The sequence below is a fragment of the Erinaceus europaeus genome, chromosome 4, assembly GCF_950295315.1.
Source record: "Erinaceus europaeus chromosome 4, mEriEur2.1, whole genome shotgun sequence".
NCBI classification, from domain to species: Eukaryota; Metazoa; Chordata; class Mammalia; order Eulipotyphla; family Erinaceidae; genus Erinaceus; species Erinaceus europaeus.
In genome coordinates this window covers 139,784,270-139,811,828 of record NC_080165.1, presented here as the reverse complement: position 1 = coordinate 139,811,828, position 27,559 = coordinate 139,784,270, and the positions used below count along the sequence as shown (strand labels likewise).

The following is a 27,559-nucleotide window of genomic DNA, read 5'->3' as shown; positions in this document are numbered from 1 at the left end:
ATGTTGTTGTTGGATAGAACAGAGAAAAATGGAGAGAGGAGGGGAAGACAGAGAGGGGGAGTGAAAGATGGACATCTGCAGACCTGCTTCACCGCCTGTGAAGCGACGCCCCTGCTGGTACTTGGGCTTTGTGCCACGTGTGCTTAACCAGCTGTGCTACTACCCGGCCCCCATCAAACTGTTTCTAAGATTCTGTGAGAACTATGCTGATTATCTTTGGGGGATGGGAGGGTGGGGACACAGAATTTTGATGGTGGGTGTAGTATGGACTATATAGTCTTAAAATCACAAATGAAAAATGGAAAACAAAGTGTATGTATTTAAAATTTTTGTGACCTGGCAAGTGGTTCAATAGATGAAAAGTTTGAACTCTCAGGTATGAAGTCCCTACCCCCTGCATCACATGTGTCACAGTGGTGTTCTAGTGTATTCTTTCCCTCATCAATAAACAAATCTTAAAAAATAAAATTAAAAATGTAGATTTCTGGTTCTTGCCTCAGGATCAGAAAGTTCAGAATTTTGCACTGAACTAAATTTTCAGATGCTTTTCTCTCAGTTCTCTGAGTCAGCAGTGTGTTTGCAAAAGGCAACCAGCCAAGATAAGAGCCAAATAGCTTGACTCACCCAAGGCCAAAGAGAAAAAAAACAAACAAATAAATAAATAAATCCAGGTTTTCCCCTGTGAGCTGAATGAAGATGGAGGCCAAACTGTGCCAGAAAGATTGCAGCTTGGAGAGTGCCAAGTGAGGCATCAAGTGTTGAGTCAGTTTCTGGAGAAAAGTCCCTAGAAATTGCTAGCATCTCCACTGTCATTGTGTTTCTTCTCCCTGCTAACCTGGCCCGATGTCCATCTCTGGGGAGGATCTGAATCTCTGAAGGGCAAGAGGCAACACTTGTGATGATTACACTCATTGGAACGGAGCATAAGACTTGATGCTGACTTCCCTGTCATCGGACTACCGAAGGCCATTGCACGTGGAGGCGCTCTCATGACGCAAAACTGAAACAGCCGGCAGAATTGTGTGACCAATAAGGAGTTTTGATGTATTTGGCTGGGGTGCGTGGAGGGGGAGGGGTGCAGTTTCATCTAGAAAACAGAGATTTGCCCTCTACTCACTTTGTGATCTTCTGGAAGTCACTGTTGGAGAGAGTAGCTTCATCAGATAGAACAGGATGGTGTCTCCTGGAAGTCCTGGCATTGAGATCCAGGCTAAAGCTCCACCTTGCAGCCCCGGATCAGGTGGGAGAGGAGATAGGAGCTGGGCGCATTTCCTGGAATGACACAAGTCTGATAATCCTTCTCCCTACGTCCCAGTTCAACTTTGCAGCTGCTCTTGGGAGAGTGAGACAAGCCATTTGTCCCTATTGTACCCAGGACTTGCTTTCTCAGGAGTTAGGTCAGGCCAAGCCCACCTGGCCTGCAAACTTCTATAAAAGCTGCACGCTTTGTGGCTCACAGGCCCAGCTGGTCCTACAACTGTGCCCTGGGCTGCTCTGGTCAGCAGCCCCGTCCCACCCCTTGGGTGCCTCTGCTTGCTAGCAGACAGCTGTTGGGGCTGCCCAGAGCCAAACTGAGGGCGGGGGCCTTGCCTGGCTGAACTGCCGGGACTGATGTAAAAGGGACTTCAGAGGAACCCAAAGCAGTGTGTCATGCTGCTCTGACATGCAAGCTACATGTGTGCTCAGTGACACATTCCTGGGCCTCCTGCCTGAGACCACCTGCCTCTGCTGGTTTCAGGAGGGGCCCAGAAATCTGCACTTTCTTTTCTCTCTTTTTTAAAAATTCTATTAGTGACTTAATAGTGATTGACCAGTTTCTGTGAGAGAGAGCATATCTTCACACGTATCTATAAACTACTGCAAAATATATACCTGAAAGCAGAAGTACACTAGAGTTTGCAGTGAGTACCTCCCTAACACTTCCTCTCCAGTATTCCAAGCTTTGGGTCCATGATTGCTCAACAATTTGTTTGGCTTTGTATGTTAACTCTCTTTTTCAGTCACCAGGTTCCAGATGCCATCAGGATGCTGGCCAGGCTTCCCTGGATTGAAGACCCCACCAATGTGTCCTGGAGCTCAGCTTCCCCAGAGACACACCTACTAGGGAAAGAGAGAGGCAAACTGGGAGTATGGACTGACCAGTCAACGCCCATATTCAGCGGGGAAGCAATTACAGAAGCCAGACCTTCCACCTTCTGCAACCCACAATGACCCTGGGTCCATGCTCCCAGAGGGATAGAGAATGGGAAAGCTATCAGGGGAGGGGGTGGGATATGGAGATTGGGTGGTGGGAATTGTGTGGAGTTGTACCCCTCCTACCCTATGGTTTTGTTAATTAATCCTTTCTTAAATTAAAAAAAATAGTGATTGACAAAATTACAAGATAATAGGAGAACAACTGCACACCGTTCCTACCCACTAGTCATCTTTCTTCTATTATTTTTCCTCCTCTGGGAGTATAGACTAAAATTCTGCAATTGCTTCTCTGCTGGAGATGGGCATTGGCAGGTAGGTCCATATATATCCCCATAGCCTTTCTGGAACTTGCATTTTCAACCTTCATTCTCTCTTTCTCTCTCTCTCTCTGTTTTTTTTTTTCTCCAGGGTTATCACTAGAGCTCAGTGTCAGCACCTCCTATGGCCATTTTTATCCATTTAAAAATATTTATTTATTCCCTTTTGTTGCCCTTGTTTTTATTGTTGTAGTTATTGTTGTTATTGTTGTCATCACTGTTGGATAGGACAGAGAGAAATGGAGAGAGGAGGGGAAGACAGAGAAGGGGAGAGAAAGATAGACACCTGCAGACCTGCTTCACCGCTTATGAAGCGACTCCCCTGCAAGTGGGGAGCTGGGGGCTCCAACCAGGATCCTTACACTGGTCCTTGTGCTTTGTGCCACCTGCACTTAAACCCCCCCCCCATTTTATTGGATGGGACAGAGAGAAATTAAGAGAGGAGGGGGAGATAGAGAAGGAGAGAGAAAGACTGTAGACTTGCTTCACTGTTTGAAAGGCTCCCCTACCCTGAGGATCCCCAGGATCTCTGTGTGGGTCCATACACTTACTATGTGTGTTTAATTGGTGCACCACTGCCCAGCACCCTCAACCTGCATTCTCTAAGGCCAGGGATGAACAGGTTGGGGAGCTGTAGTTTTAGGTCACCCTGGCCCGGGTTTATACAGAATGCTTAGGAAGGGTCAAAGGTAAGTGTGAGAAAGTGGACTTTATTTTAGGTGTTAGGGCTCCCCCCCCACCCCTGCCACTTCCCTGGGCTCAGCTGATAGCCTAGAATCCTAAATCTATCCACTCTGTCCAGAAGGATTGGACTGGGGGTGATGGTGGTGTTCAGAGTATAGCAAGGAGAGCAAGTCCAGCACTGAACCTGGGGCTGAGGGCTGCAGAGAAGCTGCCAGATCCCCAGCTGCAGGCAAGGGTCTGCCCAGGAAATTCTCGCCTCTCAGGCTCTGTCTGTGAGCAGCTGCTTTCTATTATTGACAGGGCCTGCAGGCTCAAGAGCCTCAGTGCACACACTTATGCTCGAAATCCAGACACACCCTCTCCTGGTACCTCTAACTCTCTCAAGGTCTTTGCAGGTTCCTGGACAGCAACTGAAGTCTTCTTATAAATCAGTTTTCCAGACTTCTGAAGTGGTTTCAGCATCAGAAGTGGGTTCTTTCAGTTCTGACATGAGCAACTCTCACACTGTAAAAAGGCAACAGACAGCCCTTCCACCAGGCTGAGGATAGCAGATCTATGTTACAGTGCCAACTAAATTCAGTGTTATGGTTTCAATCAATTCTGGAAACAAAATGTCTACCATTTATTTGGGTCTTGAAGACTCAGAACTCCTGGCCAAAAATTTGCCCTTTCATCTTCATCCCTTTAATCTGAAACAGTCTCTTTGCACCTTTACATTTTAGCAAACAATGCCTTAGACTGGTTTAATTCTCTTTGTTGAAAAGATTCAGATTATATTTTAGAGTTCCAATCCTTGGATGAAATCCAGTAGAATGTCAGAGTGCATCATGTGGATCCAGTTCTTGCCCTCAGTGAGTGTAGAAGAGACCTCTGGCCAGTCAATGCAGCGAAGTCATAGAGAGACTAGAAACAGAGTAAGTGATACCATTCTGAAGAAGGCAAGAGGTGTTCAGGAGGAAGATGTCTGAATTGCATCTGAAAGGATGTTAAGAAGACGGGGGGGGGGGGGGTTGGACTGTAGTGCAGTGGGTTAAGACTGGCCTAAGGATCCTGGTTCGAGCCCCTGGCTCCCCACCCATGGGGGGGATCACTTCACAAATGGTGAAGGAGGTTTGTTTATGTCTGTCTTTCTCTCCCTCTCTCTATCTTCCCCTCCTCTCTCCATTTATCCCTGTCCTATCCAACAGCAATAACAACAACAACATGGGCACAAAATGGGGAAAATGGCCTCTAGGAGCAGTGGATTCATAGTGCAGGCACCAATCCCCAGTAATAACCCTGGAGGCAAAAAAAAGGAGAGGGAGAGGAAGACAACAGAGGTGCTGGGCTGGTGGTGCATCTGATTGAGTGTATATGTTACCAGGTGTAAGGATCAAGGTTCAAGCCCTCAGTCCCCACTTGCAGGAGGGGAAGCCTCACAAGTAGTGAGGAGGTGCTGCAGGGTCTCTCTTTCTCTGTCTCCCCATCACCTCAATTCTTTGTCCTAGCAAATAAAATTCTTTGTCCTAGCAAATAAAAGGAGAGCAATAATAATAAGAATATATATATGAGGGGGCTGGGGGGGAAGGGGAGGGAGAGAGGAAGGGAGAAGAAAGTATAAGAAAAAGAAAAAAAGGAGGGGAGGATGGCTGCTAGGAGTAGTGGGTTCATTGTACAGGAACCAAGCTCCAATGACAATACTGATGACAACAAAAGAAAGAAAGGAAGGAAGGAAGGAAAGAAGGAAGGAAGGAAGGAAGGAAGGAAGGAAGGAAGGAAGGAAGGAAGGAAGGAAGTGTTGGTCCCTGTTTGGGTGCCAGATGCCGGGCTAGCTTTGTGGGCGGGAGACAGACGACCAGGGACTCATGGCTGAGCTGGGAAGCAGTGCAATGTTTATTGAGAAAAGAATCTGCATTTATAGTTTCCAGGAAGGAAGTGGTAGGGTGGAAAACAGGGTGTGACTAGGAGAGGGGGCGGAGCGAAAAGAGAGTGAGAACCAGTGGGGATTAAACCAGTGCCCTGCAGACAGGGTGGGTCTCAGACAAAACAATGATTATGTAAATAGACTAACAAGGAAGGATGAAAAGAAGGAAGAAAAGAAGACAGAGAGGACTGGGAGGTGGCGCTTCTAGCTAAGCAGATATATTACCATGCACAAGGACCTGGTTTCAAGGCCCCTTCCCCTGCTGCATTTCCCACCTACAGGGGGAATATTTCATGAGTGGTGAAGCAACCATGCAGGTAAGTGTCTTTCTCTCCCCTCTCTCTTTCCCCTCCCCTTTCAGTTTCTAAAGAAGGAAACAATGGTCGTCTGGGAGCAGTGGATTCATAGTGCCAGCACCAAGCCCAATGATAACCCTGGTGGCAAAAAAAAAAAAAAAAGACAGAACGAAAGAACATTCCAGTCTAGCAGAAAGACTTCTGGAATAGTGCAGAACACTTGTGTGGAGTTGTGGGCAATTCACTGTAGCCAGGATCAAGAATGGAGGTGATGGGAGAGGGGATGGGAAAGATGAGGCCAACAAAACAGTGGAACTGGGCTGCAGGGGCTTAACCTCTCTTAAACCAGCCTCCATGATGTGATGGTATAATGTGACATTTGAGGACTTACAGACATGGTGCTCAAGAAGCATATTGGGATTCTAGACATGGGAACATGGACAGCAGCTCCTCCAAGTCTCTCTCTCTCTCTCTTTCTGTCCTCAGTCTTTGGCCACTGATGTTCTCTGCAGATTCTGTACGTGTTTGATTTTTGGGTTCCAACTAGAGGGAGTTGCCTGTCAGTGGATTGGTCCCCTTTGTCCCTGCCCAGCTGTGCCAACCCTGGGGTGTGTATGGGATGGGATATACAGTGGACAAACAAAAAAAGAAACCTTCATTAGAGGCTATAATGAGAGGGAGTTTAAAGAAAGGACATGGACTAGTTAAATACTCCAAGCATGTTTTCTTCTACTAGTGATGTAAATGGAAAGATCAAAGATTTTGAGAAGGAAAACTCATTCGTGATTTTTATTTTGCTAGCAAGGGTTAATGCTCAGTGCCTACACAACTCCACCAGTTTCCTGGCTGCCATTTTTTTCCCTTTCCTCTTCCTCCTTTCCTCCATCCCTCCCTCCCTTCCTCCCTCCACCCCTCCCTCCCTCTTTTTCTCTCTCTTCTTCTTTCCTCCTCCCTCCATCCCTCTCTTCCTCCCTCCCTTCCTTCCTTTCTTCTTTCCTTCCTCCCTTTCAGTCTCCTTCTTTCTTTCTTTTTAAAATTTCTTTATTGGGGGTTTAATGTTTTACATTAGATAATAAATACAATAGTTTTCACATCCAACAACAATGACAGAGGGCAGCAAAAGGGAAAAATAATAGCCTCCTGGAGCAGGTAACCCTGGAGACAAAAATAAAATAAAATAAGGAGAGACAGCAAGGAGAAACCCCTGGAGTACTGCTCATAAGCCCCAGGGCCTTGAACCCGGATCTTTTTCGTGGTAATATGTATACTGAACCAGATGCCACCTCCCAGCTCCCAGCTTTGATCATTTATGATTTTTAGCATATTCTTCACCTTGTGAAGGACCAGCTGAAAATGAGGGTGGTGTTGCCTCCGCGTATTGGTTGTAGATAATGAGCAAAAACGATGTTAGAGGCACTGCGCTTTCTAGTTTAGTTTTCACAAGATCTTGTTTTCGTTTTACTCCTTTTTTTATTTTACCAGAGCACTGCTCATCTGGTTTATGGTGGCGCAGGGAATTGAACCCTGGACTTTGGAGCCTCAGGCATGAGTGTCTCTTTGTATAACCACTATGTTATCTCTTCTACCAAAGAGCCTGACTTTAATATATATATATATTCACTTTTGTTGCCCTTGTTGTATTATTGTTGTGGTTATTATTGTTGTTGTTGCTATTGATGTTCCTGGATAGGACAGAAAGAAATGGAGAGAGGAGGGGAAGTCAGAGAGGAGAGAAAGACAGACACCTGCAGACCTGCTTCACCGCCTGTGAAGCGACTCCCCCTGCAGGTGGGGAGCCGGGGCCTTCAACCGGGATCATTGCCGGTTCTTGTGCTTTGCGCCACCTGCGTTTAAAACACCCGCTGCACTACCGCCTGACTCCCGAGCCTGAGCTTTCTTATGAGGAAATCAAGGCTAAACTTTTTTTTTTTTTCTCCAGAGTTATCGCTGGGGCTCGGTGCCTGCACTACAAATCCTCTGCTCCTGGAGGCTACTTTTTCCCCTTTTGTTGCCCTCGTTCATTTGTTGCCTTTGCTGTTTATCGTTGTTTTTGTTATTATTATTGTTGTTACTGCTGTCGTCATTGTTGGATAGGACAGAGAGAAATGGAGAGAGGAAGGGAAGATAGAGAGGGGGAGAGAAAGACACCTGCAGACCTGCTTCACCATGGAACCGGGGGCTCGAACCTGAATCATTACGCCGGTCCTTGTACTTTGTGTGCTTAAGGGTTCTGCGCTACCGCCCGACCGCCGGCTAAAAGGTTTAGAGATGTGAATTAACTTGCCTAAAGTCACAGTTACTTAGTGGTAGAACTGAGATTTGAGCATAAAATCTGTCCAGACTCGACATCCACACGTTTCTGCCACCCCAGGCAGGAAATCGGCTAGGACAGCCTCTCTAGGGCGCCTCACACCCTGAACCCACCATATGCTGCCGCCTGTTTTCCCTTCCTCTCCTGTTTTTTTTTTTTTTTAAATCTCCATCAATGGTATCACTGCCTGCCAGTCATTCAAAACCAAATCTTGATAAATCCCACTTCCCTATTCTGTAAAAGGGAAATGATCGAAATATATCCCAGAGCTTGGTGTAAGAATGAAACGGACCTAGATGTGGAACCAGCGCTTGAACCTGGTCCCCAGTGCATTGAAGGAAGCGTCGGTGCTGAGGTCTCTTTCACTCCCTGTCTCTCTGTTTCTAAAACCCGAGCAAAATAAACACACAAATAAGCTGATTCTCTTGAATCGTCTCTGATGAGTCTCAGTATCCAGCTTGGAGCTTGGTACAAGGTGTATACAAAACTGACAGAGCAATTGATTCTTATTTATTTACCACTGTAGAGAAAACTCAGCCAGACAAGACACAAGTGAATATGTGCAGCGAACGTACACAATGCGCAGTGCTCCTGTCTTACTTATTTATTATTGAATAGCGGCAGAGAGAAATTGAGAGGGGGAGGGGAAGTCGAGAGGGAGAGAGACAGAGAGACACCTGCAGCCCTGCTTCACTACTTGTGAAGTTTTCCCCCTGTAGGCTCGAACCTGAATCCTTCCACACTGTAATATATGCACTTAATCAGCTGCACCACGGCCTGCCCCTTCAGTTCTCCTTTGTCTTGGCTCTACCACAAGGGGGAGGCCATCTCTGTTTAGTTTATAGATTTTTCTCTGTGTTCTGGTACAGTGCCTGGCATAAGGTAACTTCTCCATAAGTATTTGTTAAAGAAGTGATTAACTATGTTGCTTTTCTTTATGGAGCGAGGGTCTCACTCATGCATATCTCACTAGTCCTGGGTTCACCTGCCATGGCATACACTCTACCTATTGAGCTATTCTCTGGTCCCTCAAACATGTTTCTTCTCAATATTACTGTGCAGTGGCACTTCAGCTCAGCAAACAGAAGTTCACATGAGAGAAAGCAAGCAGACGAGTAGCCACAGAGAAGACTGAAAAGACACAGAAGTTTGGGGGATCAGCCAGGTGTAAATTTCAGGGCTCAATGCAAGAAATAGAAATAGCAGTCAGGTTTTGAAGGAAGTGTATGGTTTAATATGGGGAATTATAGAATTGCTGGAAGGGTTGGAAGGGAGGGCCTCTGGGCTGGGGTTCTGGGATGACTTCCAGAATGTGACAGAATGGATCTTTGAGGCGAGCTGTCCATGTGCTGTAGTAGTCAGCCAGGTGCCACTTGGGAAGTTGTCTCAGGAACAGTTGCTCTCAACCTCTGCCTGCCTTGGGCTATCACACAGTGTTCAGAGACTCATCTGAAAGCCCGGAAGAGGCCATCACTGTTGCCTGCATGGGTGTGTCGAATCTGACAACCAGGAAACTGGAGGAAACATCAGTTCTGCTTTCCAAAAAAAAAAAAAAAAAAAAAAAAAAGGCCCCAAACTGCTGGAAATTAGTTTCTACTCAATTTGCTTTCCCAAATTTGTACAATAAAAAACTGAGAGGGAAAAGGGGTGATAGAGAGGGAGAGAGGGAGAGAGAGAAAAAGAGAGAGAGAGAAAGGGAGAGAGAGAGAGAGAAGGACACTGTTTTCCCCTGCAGGTAGGGACTGAGGTGTTAACCCCGGGTCCTTGTGCATTGCAACTTGGGTGCTCAACCAGGTGCACCACCGCCCAGCCCCTCTGTCCTTTTCTTTCTGTCTGAGGTTGTCTCAGAGTGCTGAAACCCTGATGAAGACAAAAAAGAAAAGAGAGAGAAAAAAAAAAAGAATCTAAGTGCTGGTTATAATAAGCCAATTACAATCCTTTGTGGAGAGACAGTGCTAATGAGACTGAGAGAGTAAGTAGAGAGCCTGTGTGGTTCTAGTGTAGGTGGGAAAGCAGGGAAAGGAAGAGTCAAGGAGGGAGAGGAGAGGCAGGCCAATGGGTGGTGATTGGAGTACGGCCACACAGCACAAATGAGAGTGTCTGACATGCTTTCACACAATTCCATCCACCTCTGACCACTCTGTTTCTCCAAATCTACCCTCGGCACCAACAAACAGTGTAATTCCTAGCGATAGTGCAGCTTCAGTGTCTCAAGGTGGATTGCATGATGCCTTTTTGCTTCAGACGGCTTATAGATTGCTCTTCATTTTATATTAGATCTTGGAGCAGAATCCCAGCCAGCCACGATGTTTTGTTTTTTTATCTCTGCAGTTTCTGAGGTCTCCTTCGGCTGCACGCATGTTGCTTTTGTTCTTGGCTTGCTGTTTTAACTATAGCTTTACTGCATTTTCATTTTCCTGACTATTCAGAAACAAGTACTTACATGAATCAGCGCAGGGAAAAAAAAAAAAAAAACCCCACAGAAGAATGAAGCATCGCTTTTCCTCCCTCTCCCAAACATGGCGAGGTTATGGTTTAGTGATAGCAGTGACAATGATTAATGCTTTGTTCCTTCAGGAACATATAGACAGATATTTTCTAAAATTCACAGGTGAGAGGAGGGAGGTGAAGGGACTCGTGGAGGACTGCACAATTGCAAACTAAATCTTCTACACCCCCCCCCCCCCAATTATGCTTTGGTGAACAATCCAGAAGCTGTTCCCATGTGAAATCAAACTAAAGGCCACTGAAGTCAGAAAAATCATGCATATTACATAAATGATGTGGCGAGAATTCTTATTCAGTTTTGAACTGGGCTTTTTTTTTTTATCACTTTGCTGTGCACAGTGTGATCTAGTTAATTTAGCAGAAAGCATTGTGATTCATCCTCTAATTCTCAAGGCAACTGCTGCAATTTGCTTACCATTGCCTCACTGCTCTCTGAGAACTGGACCCTCTGGCCCCACTAAGGGGGGCTTGGACCCTCCCAGCCACCTGCAGAAACTCCACCCCCCCTCCTGGTATCTTCACTGCTCACCCTTGGGAGGATTCTGAACATGAAAGGCTCCACATACCTGGATTTAACTTCAGAGTGACTTTAAATGAATCCTTTTGTAAGCATGCACCTCCCCCCCAAATGATAAAATCTCTCGCTATTTAGTCATATTTCCCCACAGTATTACACACATCCTTTTCATTAAAACACTATCTGAATAATACCCATTTTGTTCTCTCTTGTTTCCAATTAGTTGCTCATTGATTATTATAGAGCAAGCACCCGATAATTAACCAAAGGGAAAAAAATCAAAACAACTCACTGCAGTGGTTAACATGTCTCTTCTTTCACTTCCCAAATTGTGTGATGATTCCAGTGAGATGTCCTGTGTGGTCAGTGGGAGGAGAGGAGAGAATGCCCCAAGGTTAATGCATTGGAGACAATCCTCTCTGAACAGTTAGCAGGAGACGTGGTAAGGACTTAAACGAAGTCTCTGCACCAGCAATTCTCTTATTCTCTTACTTTGTAAATAATTTCAACCTATATTCCAGTTGGGCCATGGAAGCCATCAGCCTGCCTAAAATCCTACTCTGGGGGCCGGGTGGTGGCACACCTGGTTGAGTGCACATGTTATAATGCATAAGAACCAGTCCCCACCTGTAGGGGGAAAGCTTTTCAAGTGTTGAAGCAGTGTTGCAGGTGTCTCTTTGTCTCTCTTCATATTAACCCCTTCCCTCTCGATTTCTGACTGTCTCTATCCAATAAACAAAGATAATTACACACACACACACACACACACACACACACACACACACACACACACACACCAACTCTGTTCTTTTATGGTTTCAGAAGCTAGTCCATTCTGTTAGTAGCTGTTTGATCAAATGAGTAAGTGTGTGCATGTAAGACTTTTTTTGTTGTAATTTGGTTTCTCTTCATTAATACTCATTTGCTGAACACCTTCAACATTTTAAGCATGAACTATTCCTTTATAGGGGTTGCAGTGAGAAGGAAATACACCCAAAAGCAAAACAAATAACCCCCAAATAATAATAAAACCCCCCCTCAAAACAAACACACTGGGTCCCTACCATTGGGATGTGTATCATCTTGTCCTTTAAGACTAATTCAGGTATCATTTCCTCCAGGAAGCTTCCTTTCACTCTCCATTCTGGGCTGGATGACATCTCTTACTACTATCTGTAGTTCTACTAAGAGAGGGTTTATTGGGCTAGGGAAATAGCATAATGGTTATGCAAAGAGACTTTCATGTCTGAGGCTGCAGGGTCCCAAGTTCAATCCCCAGCACTGCCATCAGCCAGAGATGAGCAGTGCTCTGGTCTCTCTCTCCCTCTTCCTGTGTCTTTCTCTCTGTATCTTTCTCATTAAAGTAAATAAAAGAGACAGGGAAGAGAGAGAGAGAGAGAGAGAGAGAGAGATTATTGAAACCCTCTCTCCTGTCTCCAAGTCTCAGTGAGCCAGCAATAATAAAGGTTTTTTTTTTTTTTTTTTTTTTTTTTTACTTTCTAGTATAAAACAGAGGCTCTATCCCCTAAACACTCAAAATCTGTTTGGAGAAGGAATGAGTAAGTTCTTAAGATATTTATAGTTGTAACAGCTGTCCTCCCATTCATTGCCTTGAGTATCCTTGACAAAGGACTCCTCTCATCCCAACTCTGGCTTCTTCCTCATCTAATGTTTCCATGATCTCTACTTCCTTTTACCTCCAGCTTGTACAAGCAGGCTAACTTAACCAGACCTTCCCTTCCAGGAGGCTTGGGATAGTCTTGCTCTTCCATACCTACCCCCTCCTCATGAATCTGGGGACTGTTCCTTGTTGTTTGGGAAAGGAAATCAGACGAGAGAACCCTTATTAATGGCAAGTTAGTGGTTGCTTCCCTACTACTGAAACAATGATTTTCTAACAGCACTAATCCTAGATGAATAGTACCTTCATGCTGTGTTTCTCAAGAAGGGCACAGGAACTCCCCAGGTCACGCAGAACATCCCACGGGATAATATAGGCCATAGGTTGGTTAGGAGAGTGCAACCTGGGGGTTGGGCGGTAGCGCAGTGGGTTAAGCGCAGGTGGCGCAAAGTGCAAGGATCCCGGCTCGAGCCCCCGGCTCCCCACCTTCAGGGGGGTCGCTTCACAGGAGGTGAAGCAGGTCTGCAGGTGTCTATCTTTCTCTCCCCCTCTGTCTTCCCCTCTTCTCTCCATTTCTCTCTGTCCTATTCAACAACGAAGACATCAATAACAACAACAACAATAGCCACAACAATGATAACAAGGGCAACAAAAAGGAAAAAAAAAGTGTACAACCTGGGGCCAGGTGGTGGTGCATCTGGTTGAGCACACATGTTACAAAGCTCAAGGATCAGGGTTTGAGCCCCCAGTCCCCACCTGCAGGGGGAAAGCTTCACGAGTGGTGAAGCAACGCTGCAGGTGTCTCTCTTTCTTCCCCCACCACCTTCCCCTCCTCTCTCGATTTCTGGCTGTCTCTATTTAATACATTAAAAAAAGATAATTAAAAAGAGTATGTGCAACCTGGACATCTGGGCAAATAATTATACGAGAAGATGAGTATGCATAGCTTAGAAATATAATACTAAATTTTCCTAACATAATATAGCTGGAATGAAACTTCAAACATCCCAGGTAAAAGTTCATTCCACTGCTGTTGTGATGAATTTGGGGAAAGGCTTGGGAAGCACTAATGAAGCTCACTTCAGACTATAAACTAACTGGGCCTCCAAATTATATATGAAGTGCCGATGAGAACGCATTCATAGCAGGCAGGCAGAATGCCTTGGGTAGAATGCAGCAATTTTTGGCGTATTCAGTAATTTCTTAGTTAAGAGTAACATTTATAATCCAACCATTCACCCACCAGCCTATGATGTTAGAAGGCTCCATCCATCCATCCATCCATCCACCCACCCATCCATCCATCTGCATGTCTGCTAGCAGCTCGGAGCACCATTGCTCTAGATGTACGGAAAATAATGGTGAACAAGCCAGGACTTTCTGTTCCCAAGGAGCTCACAATCTACCCAGGAAAGGACCGTAAAGGAAAAGTCACATTAGTAAACATGCCATTAGCCTGGATTTTCCAGTCTTGGAAAGGTTCATAGTGTTCCGTCTGCTGGGGAAGCAGATGCTGGTCAGTGATCCTCCTTATTAGAACTATCTTTGTCCTGTTGGAAAAAAACATTTATTTTCCTTTTAAAAATCCTCAGAATTGTTATGTCTGTTTGTCTTTCTTTGTAATTTTATACTCGTTTTCAAAAAAATGAGGATAATTCAGATGTACAGTTTCACATTGCTCAGAGTGAAATTTTTTTGAAAGGCAAAGCCTTTTTTAAAAAATTTATTTTATTTATTCCCTTTTGCTGCCCTTGTTGTTTTATTGCTGTAGTTATTGTTATTGATGTCATTGTTGTTGGATAGGACAGAGAAAAATTGAGAGAGGAGGGGAAGACAGGGACGGGGAGAGACAGACACCTGCAGACCTGCTTCACTGTCTGTGAAGTGACTCCCCTGCAGGTGCAGAGTGCTTTGCGCAGCCTGTGCTTAACCCGCTGGGCTACTGCCCGACTCCCCAGAGTGAAAATTTTAAGATAAAGAACTATTTTCATTCCTACAGAATTCTGGATTTTTTTTTTTTTTTTGTATATTGGATATGAAGGATTTTGTGATGCCCTGTGTTAGGGCTGGGGAGGTGGCTTAGCAGTAGAGGATGCTTTGTAAGCAAGAGATTCTGGGTTTGATTTCTAACACTATGCCACACTGAAAAAAAGTGGGGAGTCAGGCAGTAGTGCAGCAGGTTAAGTGCACATGGTGCAAAGTGCAAGGACCAGCATAAGGATCCCGGTTCGAGCCCCCAGCTCCCCATCTGCAGGGGAGTCGCTTCACAAGAGGTAAAGCAGGTCTGCAGGTGTCTATCTTTCTCTCCTCCTCTCTGTCCTTCCCTCTTCTCTCCACTTCTCTCTGTCCCATCTAACAATGATGACATCAGTAACAACAATAAAAAACAAGGGAGGGAGTCAGGTGGTAGCGCAGCGGATTAAGCGCAGGTGGCTCCAAGTGCAAGGACCGGAGTAAGGATCCCAGTTCGACCGCCTAGCTCCCCACCTGCAGGGGAGTCACTTCACAGGCGGTGAAGCAGGTCCGCAGGTGTCTATGTTTCTCTCCTTCTGTCTTCCCTTCCTCTTTCCACTTCTCTCTGTCCTATCTAACAATGATGACATCAGTAACAACAACAATAACTACAACAATAAAAAACAACAAGGGAAACAAAAGGGAAAATAAATACTTTTTTTTAAAAAAAAAAAACCAGGGGGTCGGGCGGTGGCGCAGTGGGTTAAGCGCATGTGGCGCAAAGTGCAGGGACCTGCGTAAGGATCCCGGTTCGAGCCCCCGGCTCCCCACCTGCAGGGGAGTCGCTTCACAGGCGGTGAAGCAGGTCTGCAGGTGTCTATCTTTCTCTCCCCCTCTCTCTCTGTCTTCCCCTCCTCTCTCCATTTCTCTCTGTCCTATCCAACAACAAAGCAACGTCAACAATGGCAATAATAACCGCAACGAGGCTGCAACAACTAGGGCAACAAAAAGGGGGAAAAAATGGCCTCCAGGAGCAGTGGATTCATGGTGCAGGCACCGAGCCCAGCAATAACCCTGGAGGAAAAAAAAAAACCAGCTAGAAAATCATAAATGTAGGGGCAATGCTTTGTTCTCTCTCAAAAATTATCCTGGAGAATTTCTAAGGATCTGTATATACAAGTTATCAAGGTCTAGTTGATATTTCAAAGGCATTAGATATACTAATTCATCATCTTCTTCTATGTAGTTGTCATCTATGTTAAATAATTTAACGTATATTACTGACACCTGCTTTAGTAAATCTGTATTTATCAGTGTGATTTTTGGAATAAAAACATGTGCTTCCTTCCCACAACCACTCCCCTCCTCCAGTGATTTTCCTCTCCAATTCCCTCTCCCTTTCTTTCTTATAGCAAGTGTTTTCGACAGCCTAATTGAATTCCCTCTGCATAATATCTAGTGCTAAGAAAGTCAACAAGTCTCATATTCAGCAGAGAAGCAATTACTGAAGCCAGACTTTGCACCCATAAAGAATTTTGGTCCATGCTCCCAGAGGGATAAAGAATAGGGACGCTTCCTATGCAGGTGATGGGATACAGAACTCTGGTGGTGGGAACTGTATGGAATTGTACCCCTCTTATCTTATAGTCTTGTCAATCATTATTAAATCACTAATAAAAAAAGACTATAAAGTTCCAGGTCCAATCCTTTTTTAAAAAAAAATATTTACCGAATTTCCTTTTGCTGCTCTTGTTGTTTTATTGTATTATTATTGTTGTTGTTATTGATGTCATTGTTGTTGGATAGGACAGAGAGAAATGGAGAGAGGAGGGGAAGACAGAGAGGGGGAGAGAGAGACACCTGCAGACCTGCTTCACCACCTGTGAAGCGACGGGGAGCCGGGGGCTTGAACTGGGATCCTTACGCCTGTCCTTGCACTTCACGCCACATGCCCTTAACCCGCTGCACTACTGCCCAACTCCCATCCAGGTCCAATTCTATATCCCTCTCCTACTCACCATAAGGCAGAGCCTCAAACAGTGCTTTATTAATAAAAACAAGACCACCACCACCAACAAAGTCAGCAAGTCATCTAAACGTGTGAAAATGCCCTAAGAACAAATGGATCAAATACCCTTTTATCCAAATTCAAGTTGCTAGGAAATGCTCATTCCGTCAAGTGAGGGTCTCTTGTCCTGATCCATGACAAAAGGACAGATGACATAACCTCATCAAGTAGACTTCAGTGTAATTCTCCGTGACATGCTGCTGGAAAAAAAAAATACTTTTTTTCAAGATCCATGAAAGAACCACTCCAATTAATATGGCAGACATTCCTAAGGTCCCACAGGAAATGTCAGATCTGATGTTATAGTTCCAGTGCTACTAGAAAAATCTTCTGGGGCCAAGAGAACCACACGAGGATTCCTGTCTTTCTCAAGGCAGGTAAACACCCTTTGGTGCTAGTCAGGAAACCTTCAATAATGTTGCTGCATTTGAGGGCTATACATTCTGTTAACATCTATTGGAACTTCCTGGATTCTCATTTCTTTGCCAATTTCCTTGCCTCCCCAGGTTCATGATCAAGGTTGAGAGCATCGTTAGTATCATTCCAGACCCTGGTGCCCTGACCTGGGGGGAAGACCCTGCCTCTGCTCTGGGCTCTGCTAGCAGCCAGCGTCGAGCTGGGTAGCACTCCTTGGCCCTGTGAGTTTCTGTTTCTTTCTTTTAAAAAAATATTTAGGGAGTCGGGCGGTAGCGCAGTGGGTTAAGCGCAGGTGGCGCAAAGTGCAAGGACCGGCATAAGGATCCAGGTTCCAGCCCCCGGCTCCCCACCTGCAGGGGAGTCGCTACAAGGGCAACAAAAGGGAAAATAAATAAAATTAAAAAAAAAATCTAAAAAAAAATAATAAGAATATTTATTTATTCCTTTTGTTGCCCTTGTTGTTTTATTATTGTGGTTGTTATTGATGTCGTTGTTGGACAGGACAGAGAGAAATGGAGAGAGGAGGGGGAAGACAGAGAGGGGAAGAGAAAGATAGACACCTGAAGACCTGCTTCACCACTTGTGAAGCGACTTCCCCCTACAGTTGGGGAACTGGGGGCTCAAACCGGGATCCTTATACTGGTCCTTGTGCTTTGTGCCACCTCCGCTTAACCCGCTGCGCTACTGCCTGACTCCCAGGCTCTGTGGGTTTCTAAACAAATCCTGTTTGTATTCTGTGAGTCTCCGGATTCATCAGGAGAAAAATGTGGAAAGGCTCCCACTATACAGCCCCACCTCCAGACCACCGGGAGCGTCGGCGTTCTCCTGAGTTGCTTGGTCAGTTCTCTGTCCCCTGATGTCAGCACAGGGCCTCCCCACTGCTGCTCCAGCCTCTGAGGGGCAGTAGCAATGGAGACTCACAGCTGCGATGGGTGAGCCTTCGGGGATCCTCTCCCCCCTTCAGCAGTCGTTTTGTTGATAAAACTCAAGACTGGAGGTGGCACCTCTGCTGGCAAATGGCTGGGCTGTTGCCAGCCAGCTGCTCAGAAGTAGGTACAGGCTTTTAGCTCCTTGGTCGCCTCTCTGTTCACGAGCCACACGTGTTTGCACCCATCTGACTCCTGGTCTTGTTGCTTTCTCAGGGGATCCTGTTTGCTATTCCTAGTTGATCAGGGCACAGCCCTCCCAGCCCTCAGTGTCTACTGGTGGGGCATGTGGCCCACAGTGAGTGTGTGTGGGGCACCACACTGACAATTACATTACATTACAATGCTGTCTTCTTCAGTAGGTTTACTGCTTACTTTCTTTTCTTTCTTTTTGATAGGACACAGAGAAATTGAGAGTGGGGGGGGGGAGAGAGAGAGAACAAGCGACAGCTTCAGTACTGTCTCATTGCTCTCAACCCCGTTACCCCACCCTCTTCAGGTGGGGACTGGTGGCTTGAACCCAGGTCCTTGAGTATGGTAACATGTGTGCTCCATTGGATGTGCCACTGCCCAGTCCCAAATGTTTGATTAAAAAAAAAAAAAAGGAAAAAGAAATACTCTATTAGGAAGTCTCTCTCTGTAGTATCACAATGCCAGGGATGGACATTCCCAAGGCGTCAGATCACCTTGATGTTACTTGATATACACACAAACATCTCACCTTCATTTGCCTCTGAGATGCTTTTCCCTAGTATGAGAGCTTTCTTTTCAGGGAATTTATTTCCTCACATCCAACTTTTCCAACATGTGAGGCTGAAAGGCTGCTTGGGAGGCTTAGGGTCTCTCTGGCTTCAGGACTATCTCTTGACAGGAAGAAGAAGGAGGGGGAGGAGGAGGAGGAGGAGGAGGAGGAGGAGAAGAAGAAGAAGGAGAAGGAGAAGGAGAAGGAGAAGGAGGAGAAGAAGGAGGAGGATGGGGAGGGGGAGGAGAAGAAGAAGGAGAAGGAAGGAGTAGGGGGAAAGGGAGGAGGAGAAGAAGAAGGAGAAGGAAGGAGCAGGGGTAGGGGGAGGAGGAGGAGAAGAGGCAGAGGAGGAGGAGGAGAAGGAGAAGCAGGAGGAGGAGGAGGAGGAGAAGGAGGTGAAGAAAGAGAAGGAGAAGACCAAACACACTTGGTATTGTTTCTGATTTCATCACGGTAACAGCTACTCTTTGATTCTGCACCTCTGATCTGAACCTGACAAACTAGTTGCCAGCACGCTGCGTTTTGTTGGTGTCCAGCGTTGACCCAAGCACTTCATTTTACACCATATACCAGAATCCACAATCAAGCTGATGAAAGAAAGGCTATATACTGTAGTTTGAAGAGACTACTTATTTAAAAATATATATTTATTTTTGATTTGATAGGACAGAGGGAAATTGAGAGGGAGGGGGAGGGAGGTTGGGGAGAGAAACACTGCTCCCCTTGCAGGTGGGAACTGGAGCTTGAACCAGGGTCCACGCACACGGTAACATGTGCCACCAGCCGTTAGTGCCATCGCCTGACCGTACAACTTTTTTTTTTTCAGAAGATGTCTATTTTAAAAGGGATGTTGTGACGCTCTTAAAAGCTTTTGTGTGACCAAAAAAAAAAAAGTTACAAAAATTAAAATTAAAAGAAAGTTAATAAAATCTTCCTGAAATCATTTGTGAATTATCCAGCCCAGTGGGATGTGAATATTGAAGCTGTCTCTAGAAACATCTAGAGTGTGCTGATTGCCCAACAGTAGGGTGACAGTATGTACTAATAAGACTTCTGACACTGCACTGAATCAATCCAGCAACTGGATTAATACCAAAAAGAAAAACCAGAAACAAAAAGAAAAACAAAACAACAAAACAAAACTAATGCCAACACTCGGTCAATCAGAAAAATCCTTTCATTTCAATTTGAAAGTTTGAAAACTCTTCTTAAAAGTTGATTTCAACAAGGAAAATGTCCTTGTAGGGTTCCACATGACATCAGAATTTTAGATTCACTAACAGTGAACCACATGTAAGCACTCACTTTTATAGACAGGACCCCAAAGTAAGAGATGCCAGGTGGCTTTTGAGGATCTAGCAGATTAGTAAGATCAAAGCCTAACCTGGACCCTTGGCCTGGGCCTATCCACCACTACCTTTCCAAGCACACCAGGCTGCTTCCACGTTGAACAACTTCATTATAGAGATGGAAGGGGATTGGGAAATGCATAGATGAACTCCAGGACAAGAAAGATTCTCCCAGTAATCACCTTTCTGTTAGAAGTAGGGCACACACAAAAAATTACAGTTAGAAAATAATGTCAGATTAAATTAAAATGTTGAGGCATGACTATCTGTCTTATCAATTTTTTGAAGTACCTAGACAGGAGTTTTAACTTTCCTGGGATTGGAAAGGAAACCTCATTCCTGCTGTCCTGAACGTTTCTGTCATTTGAATCTCATTGCACTACAGCTAAACGTACCAGGTGACTCCTTACCTGGTGTGGGAAGGCCACGTCCCTGGGGGACATGCCTGCCATGATTTAAACAAATGAACAAAAAATTTTTTTTCAAATGTAAAATGCTCTCTTTTTAATTACTAAATTAAGAAAGTTAAACAAGTTGAAAGTGTAAACTCACAAATGAATTATAACAAAAAGGAATTTAAGACTTCAGAGTTGCTACTCAGTATTAAAACTCAATAGAAATAGGATTTTTGATTTGTTGTTAAACACATGTAATTCAAGGTTGGTACAAACAGCAACTAAAAATGTAATACTTTTTTCTTTCTTTTTTTTCTTTTTCTTTTTGTGCATCTCCATGAAATGTAAAGTAGTGCATAGTTATTCCACTGGAGAACTCTTGGACATGTAGAAAGTCATTTCATTAGCAGTACAGGACATTTAAAACACTGATTTTACAATGGGAAAAATGGGTAACACCACCCTCGTCTTCCCCATTAAATTTTTAGTTGCATGAGAAAGTTTAGCAGGTTGCCATGACTACAAAGCTAGGTTTTTTTTTTAGACCTCTTAAATGTGGTTACAAGGTTTATTAAATTAAAAAAAAAGTTGAAACATTTCAGCATTCATATTTTTATACAAGAAGTTTGTGTGGTATTCATCTTCTGGTCCACCTGGGAGGAAGGGCCCTTTGCTTGTTTGCTTGCTTGCTTGCATCTGCTTGCTTAAGGTTCAAGAGTAGATTGCAGTTGAGGCAAACACTGGAAACAGAACTAGTGAAAAGAGTCAATGGGACAGTCATTGACAGGGATAGCCATGAACCAACAATGTGCAATCCAAATTGAAGGAGAAAAAAAAAAAAAAAAAAAGGATCATGCTTTGCAAAAGCCAAAAATGAGGTCACCGGTTTTCAGAAATGTCACCAGTGTTTGTATGTTGATTTTGTCAGAAAATCCTCACTCAGGTTTCTGAAGCTTGTGGTCCACTATGGCCATGGTCTCCACGTTAGCACCCACACGGTGAATGTCTGGGGATGTACAGAGTTTATCTACACTCATATTCATAAAAAAGGGGAGGAAAAACAAACGCCTGTCCTGACTGGTTTTTTTTGTTTGTTTTGTTAAAACATGAAAAAAATTTTTATTGTTTTAGACAAAGAGGCCACTTTTGGAAAATAATACTTTTTTTTCCTTTTTCTGTTTTAGTTGAATTAGGTGAAGACATAGTTAAAATCACATAGGATTTGCATTTTTAAAAAAGGAAAGCACTAGGATCGTTGGCACTGGAGTAACTATTTACACTGAACAGAGGGGGGTTGGCCTTTTACATGAACATCGATACAATGCATTTTTTTTCTTTTTTCTTTTTTTCTTTTTTCCAGAGTCTGAGAAATAACAAGGGTCTGTCTCGTATGCTTCACAGAGGAGATTCGGATTTGGGGACAAGTGTCTGAGGGCCATGGAAGTTCGTCAGCTTCAGAGTCACATGCAATCTGACCTGGACTGTTCTGGCTGCCTGGGAGCAGCTGGCTACGAAAGCTAATGGGGAGGGGCGGGTGGGGAAGCCTCGCAGACCAGGCCTCTCTCTGCAGACCCAGGCTCCCTTACAGGTTTTCACCAGGCTGATACTGGGGCTCGGTTGCAGTGAAGTAGTCTTCCAGAAAGCCCTGCAAATACTCGAACGTGGGCCGTTCCTCAGGGTCCTTTTTCCAGCAATGAATCATAAGCTCGTGGAGAGAGATGGGGCAGTCCTGCGGGCAGGGCATCCGGTAGCCACGCTCCACCTGCTCCAGAACCTCTCGGTTGTTCATACCTGCAGAGACAAGGGTGGTGAGATGGGTGGGGCACATCCCAGCTGGCCCTAAAAATCCCCCACCCGCCACTGTGGGCCTGCAGGGGGTGAGACCATGATGGGGGAGGACCCTCACCTGCCCAGAGTGGTTTTTTGTGGACTGCCACACTGCTCAGAAAGAAAGAGAGAAAGGCACTACAGACACGTGCAGAAATCCAGTAATGGGTTTTAAATAAAAAGCGCTCTGTGAATAAAGCCAGGCACAAAAGGCAATGTACTAAGTGATTTCATTAATATGGACTTCTAGAAAAGGCAGAACTACTGGGGGTGGGGGAGAGGCTGCCTACAAACAAAGACTGTAGGGAATTCTGAGGGCGAGAGAAATGTTTTGTATCGGAGGTCAGCAAATTATTCCTGTAAAAGGCTAGATTGGTTTCACAGGATGCATGCAATCTCTGTCCTATTCTTTTTTATTTCTTTTATATGTAACTCTTTCAAAATGTACTAAGCCCTGACACCACATGGGAGGTACTGTGGCACCAGAAACAGCTCTGGTACTGTGGTAATCTCTCTCTCTCTCTGAAAGAGAGGCCAGGCATAGTGAAACCTTCATGTGTAAGGCCCCTGCATGGCAACAAAACAAAACACAACACAACGCAGGGTGGGAACTGAATTTGGCCCATGGGATCATAAAATGTCTGCCAACCTCTTTTGTACAATTTTTTTTTTCTTTCCTTTTGCCACCATGGTTACTGTTGGGGCTTAGTACCTGCATAGCTCCACTGCCCCTGGAAGTCCCTTCCTTCCTTCCTTCCTTCCTTCCTTCCTTCCTTCCTTCCTTCCTTCCTTCCCTCCCTCCCTCCCTCCCTCCCTCCTTCCTTCCTTCCTTCCTTCCTTCCTTCTTTCCCTCCTTCCTTCCTTCCCTTCTTTCTTTCCTACCTTCCTTCCCTTTCTTCCTCCTTCCTTCTTTTTCTTTCTTTTTGATATAGGGGGTGAGAGAGAGAGAGAGAGAGAGAGAGAGAGAAAGAGGAGAGAGAAAGGGAGGAGGGACACCTATTACAGTGGGGCCTGGGGTCTTGAACTTGGATCCTTAAGCATGGTAATATGTGTGCCACTTCCCAGGTGAGCCACTACCCAGCAACCCCTCTCTATTGTACATTTTGCAGTGACTGCATATTGTTGGTCAAAATGGACTGCATTCTTGAATTATTGAATTCTATTGTATGTAAAGTAAGCTTCAATTAAAAAAGGAGATGGGCAGAGCCAAGATGGTAGTCTGGAGACACCACCTGGTGTGAGCTCTTCAAGGAAATCGCTTTCAACCTGGGAATCTCGGGTGACTGGCCACCAGGTTCCAGATGCTACCATGATGCTGGCCCAACTGCCCTAGGCAGACGACCCCATGTGCCTTGGAGCCCTGCCTCCCCAGGACCCAGCCCCACTACGGAAAGAGACAGAGACAGGCTGGGAGTATGGATTGACCTGTCAGTCCCCATGTTTAGCAGGGAAGCAATTACAGAAGCCAGACCTTCCACCTTCTGCATCCCATAATGACCCTGGGTCCATATTCCCAGAGGGATAAAGAATAGGGAAGCTATCAAGGGAGGGGATGGATGGGATACGGAGCTCTGGAGGTGGGCAATGTGTGGAAATGTACCCCTATTATCCTATGGTCTTGTCAATGTTTCCATTTTATAAATAAAAAAATAACTAAAAAAAAAAGGAGATGAAGTAGACTGAAAAGAAAAAAGAAAAAAAGGAATGAAAAACACATTGTCCCTTGCTTATAGCATCTAGTAGCTGTAAGCATGAACTTCATAAATGAATCTTTCTCACACCTGGGGAGACCTGTGGTCCTGTCACCACCTTTGGGCACCATGTGGCCCAGTGACCCTGAGAGCTAATGACCTGGACGATGAGACATGGTGTCTCCAGGGCCTGTGATGTACACTGTTGACCTCAGACAGGCCATTTTTCATTCTCGACCTCTGTGACCCCAGAGGGTGGGGGGAGCTGCATGGTGATGGACCCGGGGCTGCATGGCACTGGCAGGCAGCATTTGGGGAGACTGCTGATCCCAGTAGAACGCAGTCTCTCCACACGCCGGCCTTCTGCACAGAGCAGGAAATCCCACTCAGGGTGTGGCAAATGCCCTGACCCTCTTCCCAGTCACAGCAGGGCCCTGTTCTCGTCTTTCCCTGCCATATTACATTCTGTCTTTTCCCCGACAACTCTTGGTATAGTTGGCCTGCTTCTTGATGCCAAGCTTGGAATCTGGAGCCTAGCCCTCTTTCTACTTGTTTATTTGTAAGAAGCAAGAACCTGATTTCAAGTTACACAGAAGCTTAGGTTTTCTCCTTCTGTTTCTCCGCGATATGATTGGCGGAAAGACATGAGATTGCCAAGTGCAGCTCCTTTAATTCTGGAGGTGGTTGGAACATTTTGAGGCTGGCCAGAGGAGCTGAGCCCAGAGCACAACTTTGCCCTGCAGGACAGGAGTCACCCAATCCAGGCTTTCAGGCTGGGTGTACTTCTCTTTGCTATGTTACGGCTGACAACCACAGACTTGCCAGTCACAAGCTTATCCAGACCTTGTATGGAAGGAAGCTTTCTTATTCTCGGCTAGTGTAACATGAAGCAGTTACTGCCATGTAAGAATGCCTTTAATTGGGAGTCGTAGCACAGCAGGTTAAGCACACGTGGCGCAAAGCACAAGGACCAGCATAAGGGTCCTGGTTCGAGTCCCTGGCTCCCCACCTGCAGGGGAGTTGTTTCACAGGTGGCAAAGCAAGTCTGCAGGTGTCTATCTTTCTCTCCCCCTCTCTGCCTTCCCCTCCTCTTTCCATTTCTCTCCGTCCTATCCAACAATGACGACATCAACATCAATAACAATAAAAAACAAGGGCAACAAAAGAGAAAATAAATAAAATATATAAAAGTTTTTTTTTCTTTTTTTAAAAAGGCATGTAATCTAATCATTCTGACTAGCTTTGTTCACATTTCAAATTCCAGGGGCTGTGTGGTGGCACACTCAGTTAAGTGTACACGGTACTAAGCGCAAAGGCCAGCACAAGGATTTGGGTTCAAGCCGCCAGCTCCCCACCTGCAGTAGGGACGCTTCCCAAGTGGTGAAACAGGTCTGCTGCAGTCTCTCTCCCTCCCTATCTCCCCCTCCTCTCTCAATTTCTCGCTATCCTGTCCAATAAAATGGAAAAAATGGCCACCAGGAACAGTGGATTTGTAGTACCAGCACTGAGCCACTGAGCCTAGTGATAACCTTGCAGGGGCGGGGTGGGCCGGGGAGAAAAAAAAGAAATTCCCAGTTGTAGTGAGAGGTGGAGAAATCTAGGTTCTTGTTTTCACAGCTGACTTCCCATGTGTCCACCTCACTCTGGTTTTGTTAGCTTTGTGGCCAATTCACTGAAATCCTTCTCCCACTGTTGAAAACTCAGACTGGGGGCAGAGAGGTGGAAGCCAGGTGAGGAACTGGGAGCTGCAGGGGGCATATCCAACGGGACTCTCTATAAACAGGATCAGGGACAGAGGCCAGCGTTCCATACCCGTGACTCCAGAATACAATGAGCTCTGGTGACCAAAAGTTGTGGAAACTCACTTGGCAGGAAGGCTGATTAGTACTGCCCTCATTCGTCCAATAAAACCTGATCTGGGGAAGGTTCAGGTTCTGGATATGATGGCAGAGGACCTAGTGGCGGTTGTATGTTAAGCATGTACAAACCACTGTATTTCATGTCGACTGTAAAATATTAATTGCCTAATAAAGAAATAATAAAAAAACCCACCTAATCTGGTATGAGGCTCTTTTTTATTTTTAAAAATATTAAAAAAATATTTATTCCCTTTTGTTGCCCTTGTTGTTTTATTGCTATAGTTATTATTGTTGTAGTTATTGATGTCATTGTTGTTGGATAGGACAGAGAGAAATGGAGAGAGGAGGGGAAGACAGAGAGGGGGAGAGAAAGACAGACACTTGCAGACCCGCTTCACTGCCTGTGAAGTGACTCCCCTGCAGGTGGGGAGCCGGGGGCTTGAACCGGGACCCTTAAGCTGGTCCTTGCACTCCGTGCCACCTGCACTTAACCTGCTGTGATATCACCTGACTCCCTTTTTTTTAATTCATACTTTTAGCTGCAGAAATAATGCATCTGAGCATATAGCACTGCTCATGACTCTCCTAGGGTGTCACAAAATGTATGGTATTTGCACTATATTGGCATTTAAAAAAAAATCTCCACCAGGGTTATTTATCACTGCGGCTCGGTGCCAGCACTATGAATCCATTGCTCCCAGCGGCTATTTTTTCTATTTTTATTGGACAGAAGAGAGAGAAATTGACAGAGGAGGGGGAGACAGGGAGAGAAAGACACTTGCAGACCTGCTTCAACAACACTCATGTCCCCCCTGCAGGTGGGGGGTGGGGGCGTGAGCCTGGATTCTTGTGCTTGGTGATATGTACTCTTAACCGAGTGTGCCACCACCTGGCCCCACATTTTTCTTAAAGTTTGCTTCTGAAACACACCGAGACTCAAGGGTTTTTGCTGGGGAGCTTTGGCATGAGTGGCGGCAGCTATCACATCGCAGCCACCCCAGAAAAGTCATGAAGAGAGTATAATCACCTATCAAGACTCGTATTCTTTGAAGTGTTTGCTTTGTTGGATACGATAACCCCATTTTTGGATTGATAGCATTTCAGAAACCATGTGATCTGAACCTGCAGAAGTCCTTGTCCCAGGCCCTGCCAGGAAACTGCGGGGACTGGAGCAAAGGAGGGCAGAAGGTTTGAAGCTCAAAAGGTCTGACAGGCCCTTTCTGGAGGTAGTTACAACCTCCCCAAACTCCTTCTAATGCCTTATGCTGGCACTGAAACCCTGCCTAAATGTACCACAGAGTTCAATTAATCATTCTCCTATTGCTCTGTGGAGCTTATGTCAGTGAATGCTTCATTTCATTAAGAAACAAACTACTCACATGGAAAGATTTTACTTTTTTTTTTTTTGTTTAATACACTCTTAATATAATCTCATTCAATGGAAAGTTTAACTGGCCACTTGGGTCAAGCCTGTTTTTTCCAGGGCTCTGCCTAAACCTTCGACATGGCAGATAGAGCACGCTGAACCTCACCATGAGCCATCACCAGAGGTGGCCTGCATCCTGGCAACTGCAGCCAGAGATGAAGCCGAAACTTAGCCCACACAGGACGTGGCCAGCCAGTGCTGCCAGAATGGTGTGTGTGCTTTTGCTCATTCTCTTCCTCCTTTCCTGCTCACACCTCCTCCCCTCTCCTCTTTTCTTTCTTCTCCCCAGATCTCTCAGAACATGGAGAGGACATGCCACTGATTCCATGCAGAGTCCAACAGAAACACATCACTGACTGCTTTGCCAGGAGAGAGAGACTGAAGACCATGCACTAGGCTGACAAAGACAGTCTGACTGGCACTAGCTCTTTCCCTATCATCCTTAAGCCAGAGCCCAGCCAGGCTGATTTGCAGACCTGGCACCTTCACAAGGGGCCTCTAACAGAATAATTGCACAGTTAAGAGATGCCCACTTAGAAAAGCCTAAATAAAT

At 45.4% G+C, this 27,559-nt stretch overlaps 1 protein-coding gene and 1 long non-coding RNA gene across 6 annotated transcripts in view; one reads left to right on the top strand and one right to left on the bottom strand.

Moving 5' to 3' along the window:
• The window catches only part of LOC132538162 (uncharacterized), a 46,720-nt gene extending 29,719 nt beyond the window's left edge, over positions 1–17,001 (top strand). Inside the window, exon 3 of the long non-coding RNA XR_009549620.1 lies at positions 16,881–17,001. This is a non-coding gene — a long non-coding RNA (uncharacterized LOC132538162). The remainder of the gene's footprint in view (positions 1–16,880) is intronic.
• A 3,282-nt stretch (positions 17,002–20,283) lies between these two features.
• FYN (FYN proto-oncogene, Src family tyrosine kinase) overlaps positions 20,284–27,559 on the bottom strand; it is a 265,390-nt gene continuing 258,114 nt past the window's right edge. For all 5 annotated transcript variants that reach the window (XM_060190608.1, XM_007528135.3, XM_060190610.1 and 2 more), the window contains one exon: positions 20,284–21,994. In XM_060190608.1, the coding sequence (XP_060046591.1) occupies positions 21,786–21,994 (209 nt within the window). In that variant the 3' untranslated portion in view covers positions 20,284–21,785. The remainder of the gene's footprint in view (positions 21,995–27,559) is intronic.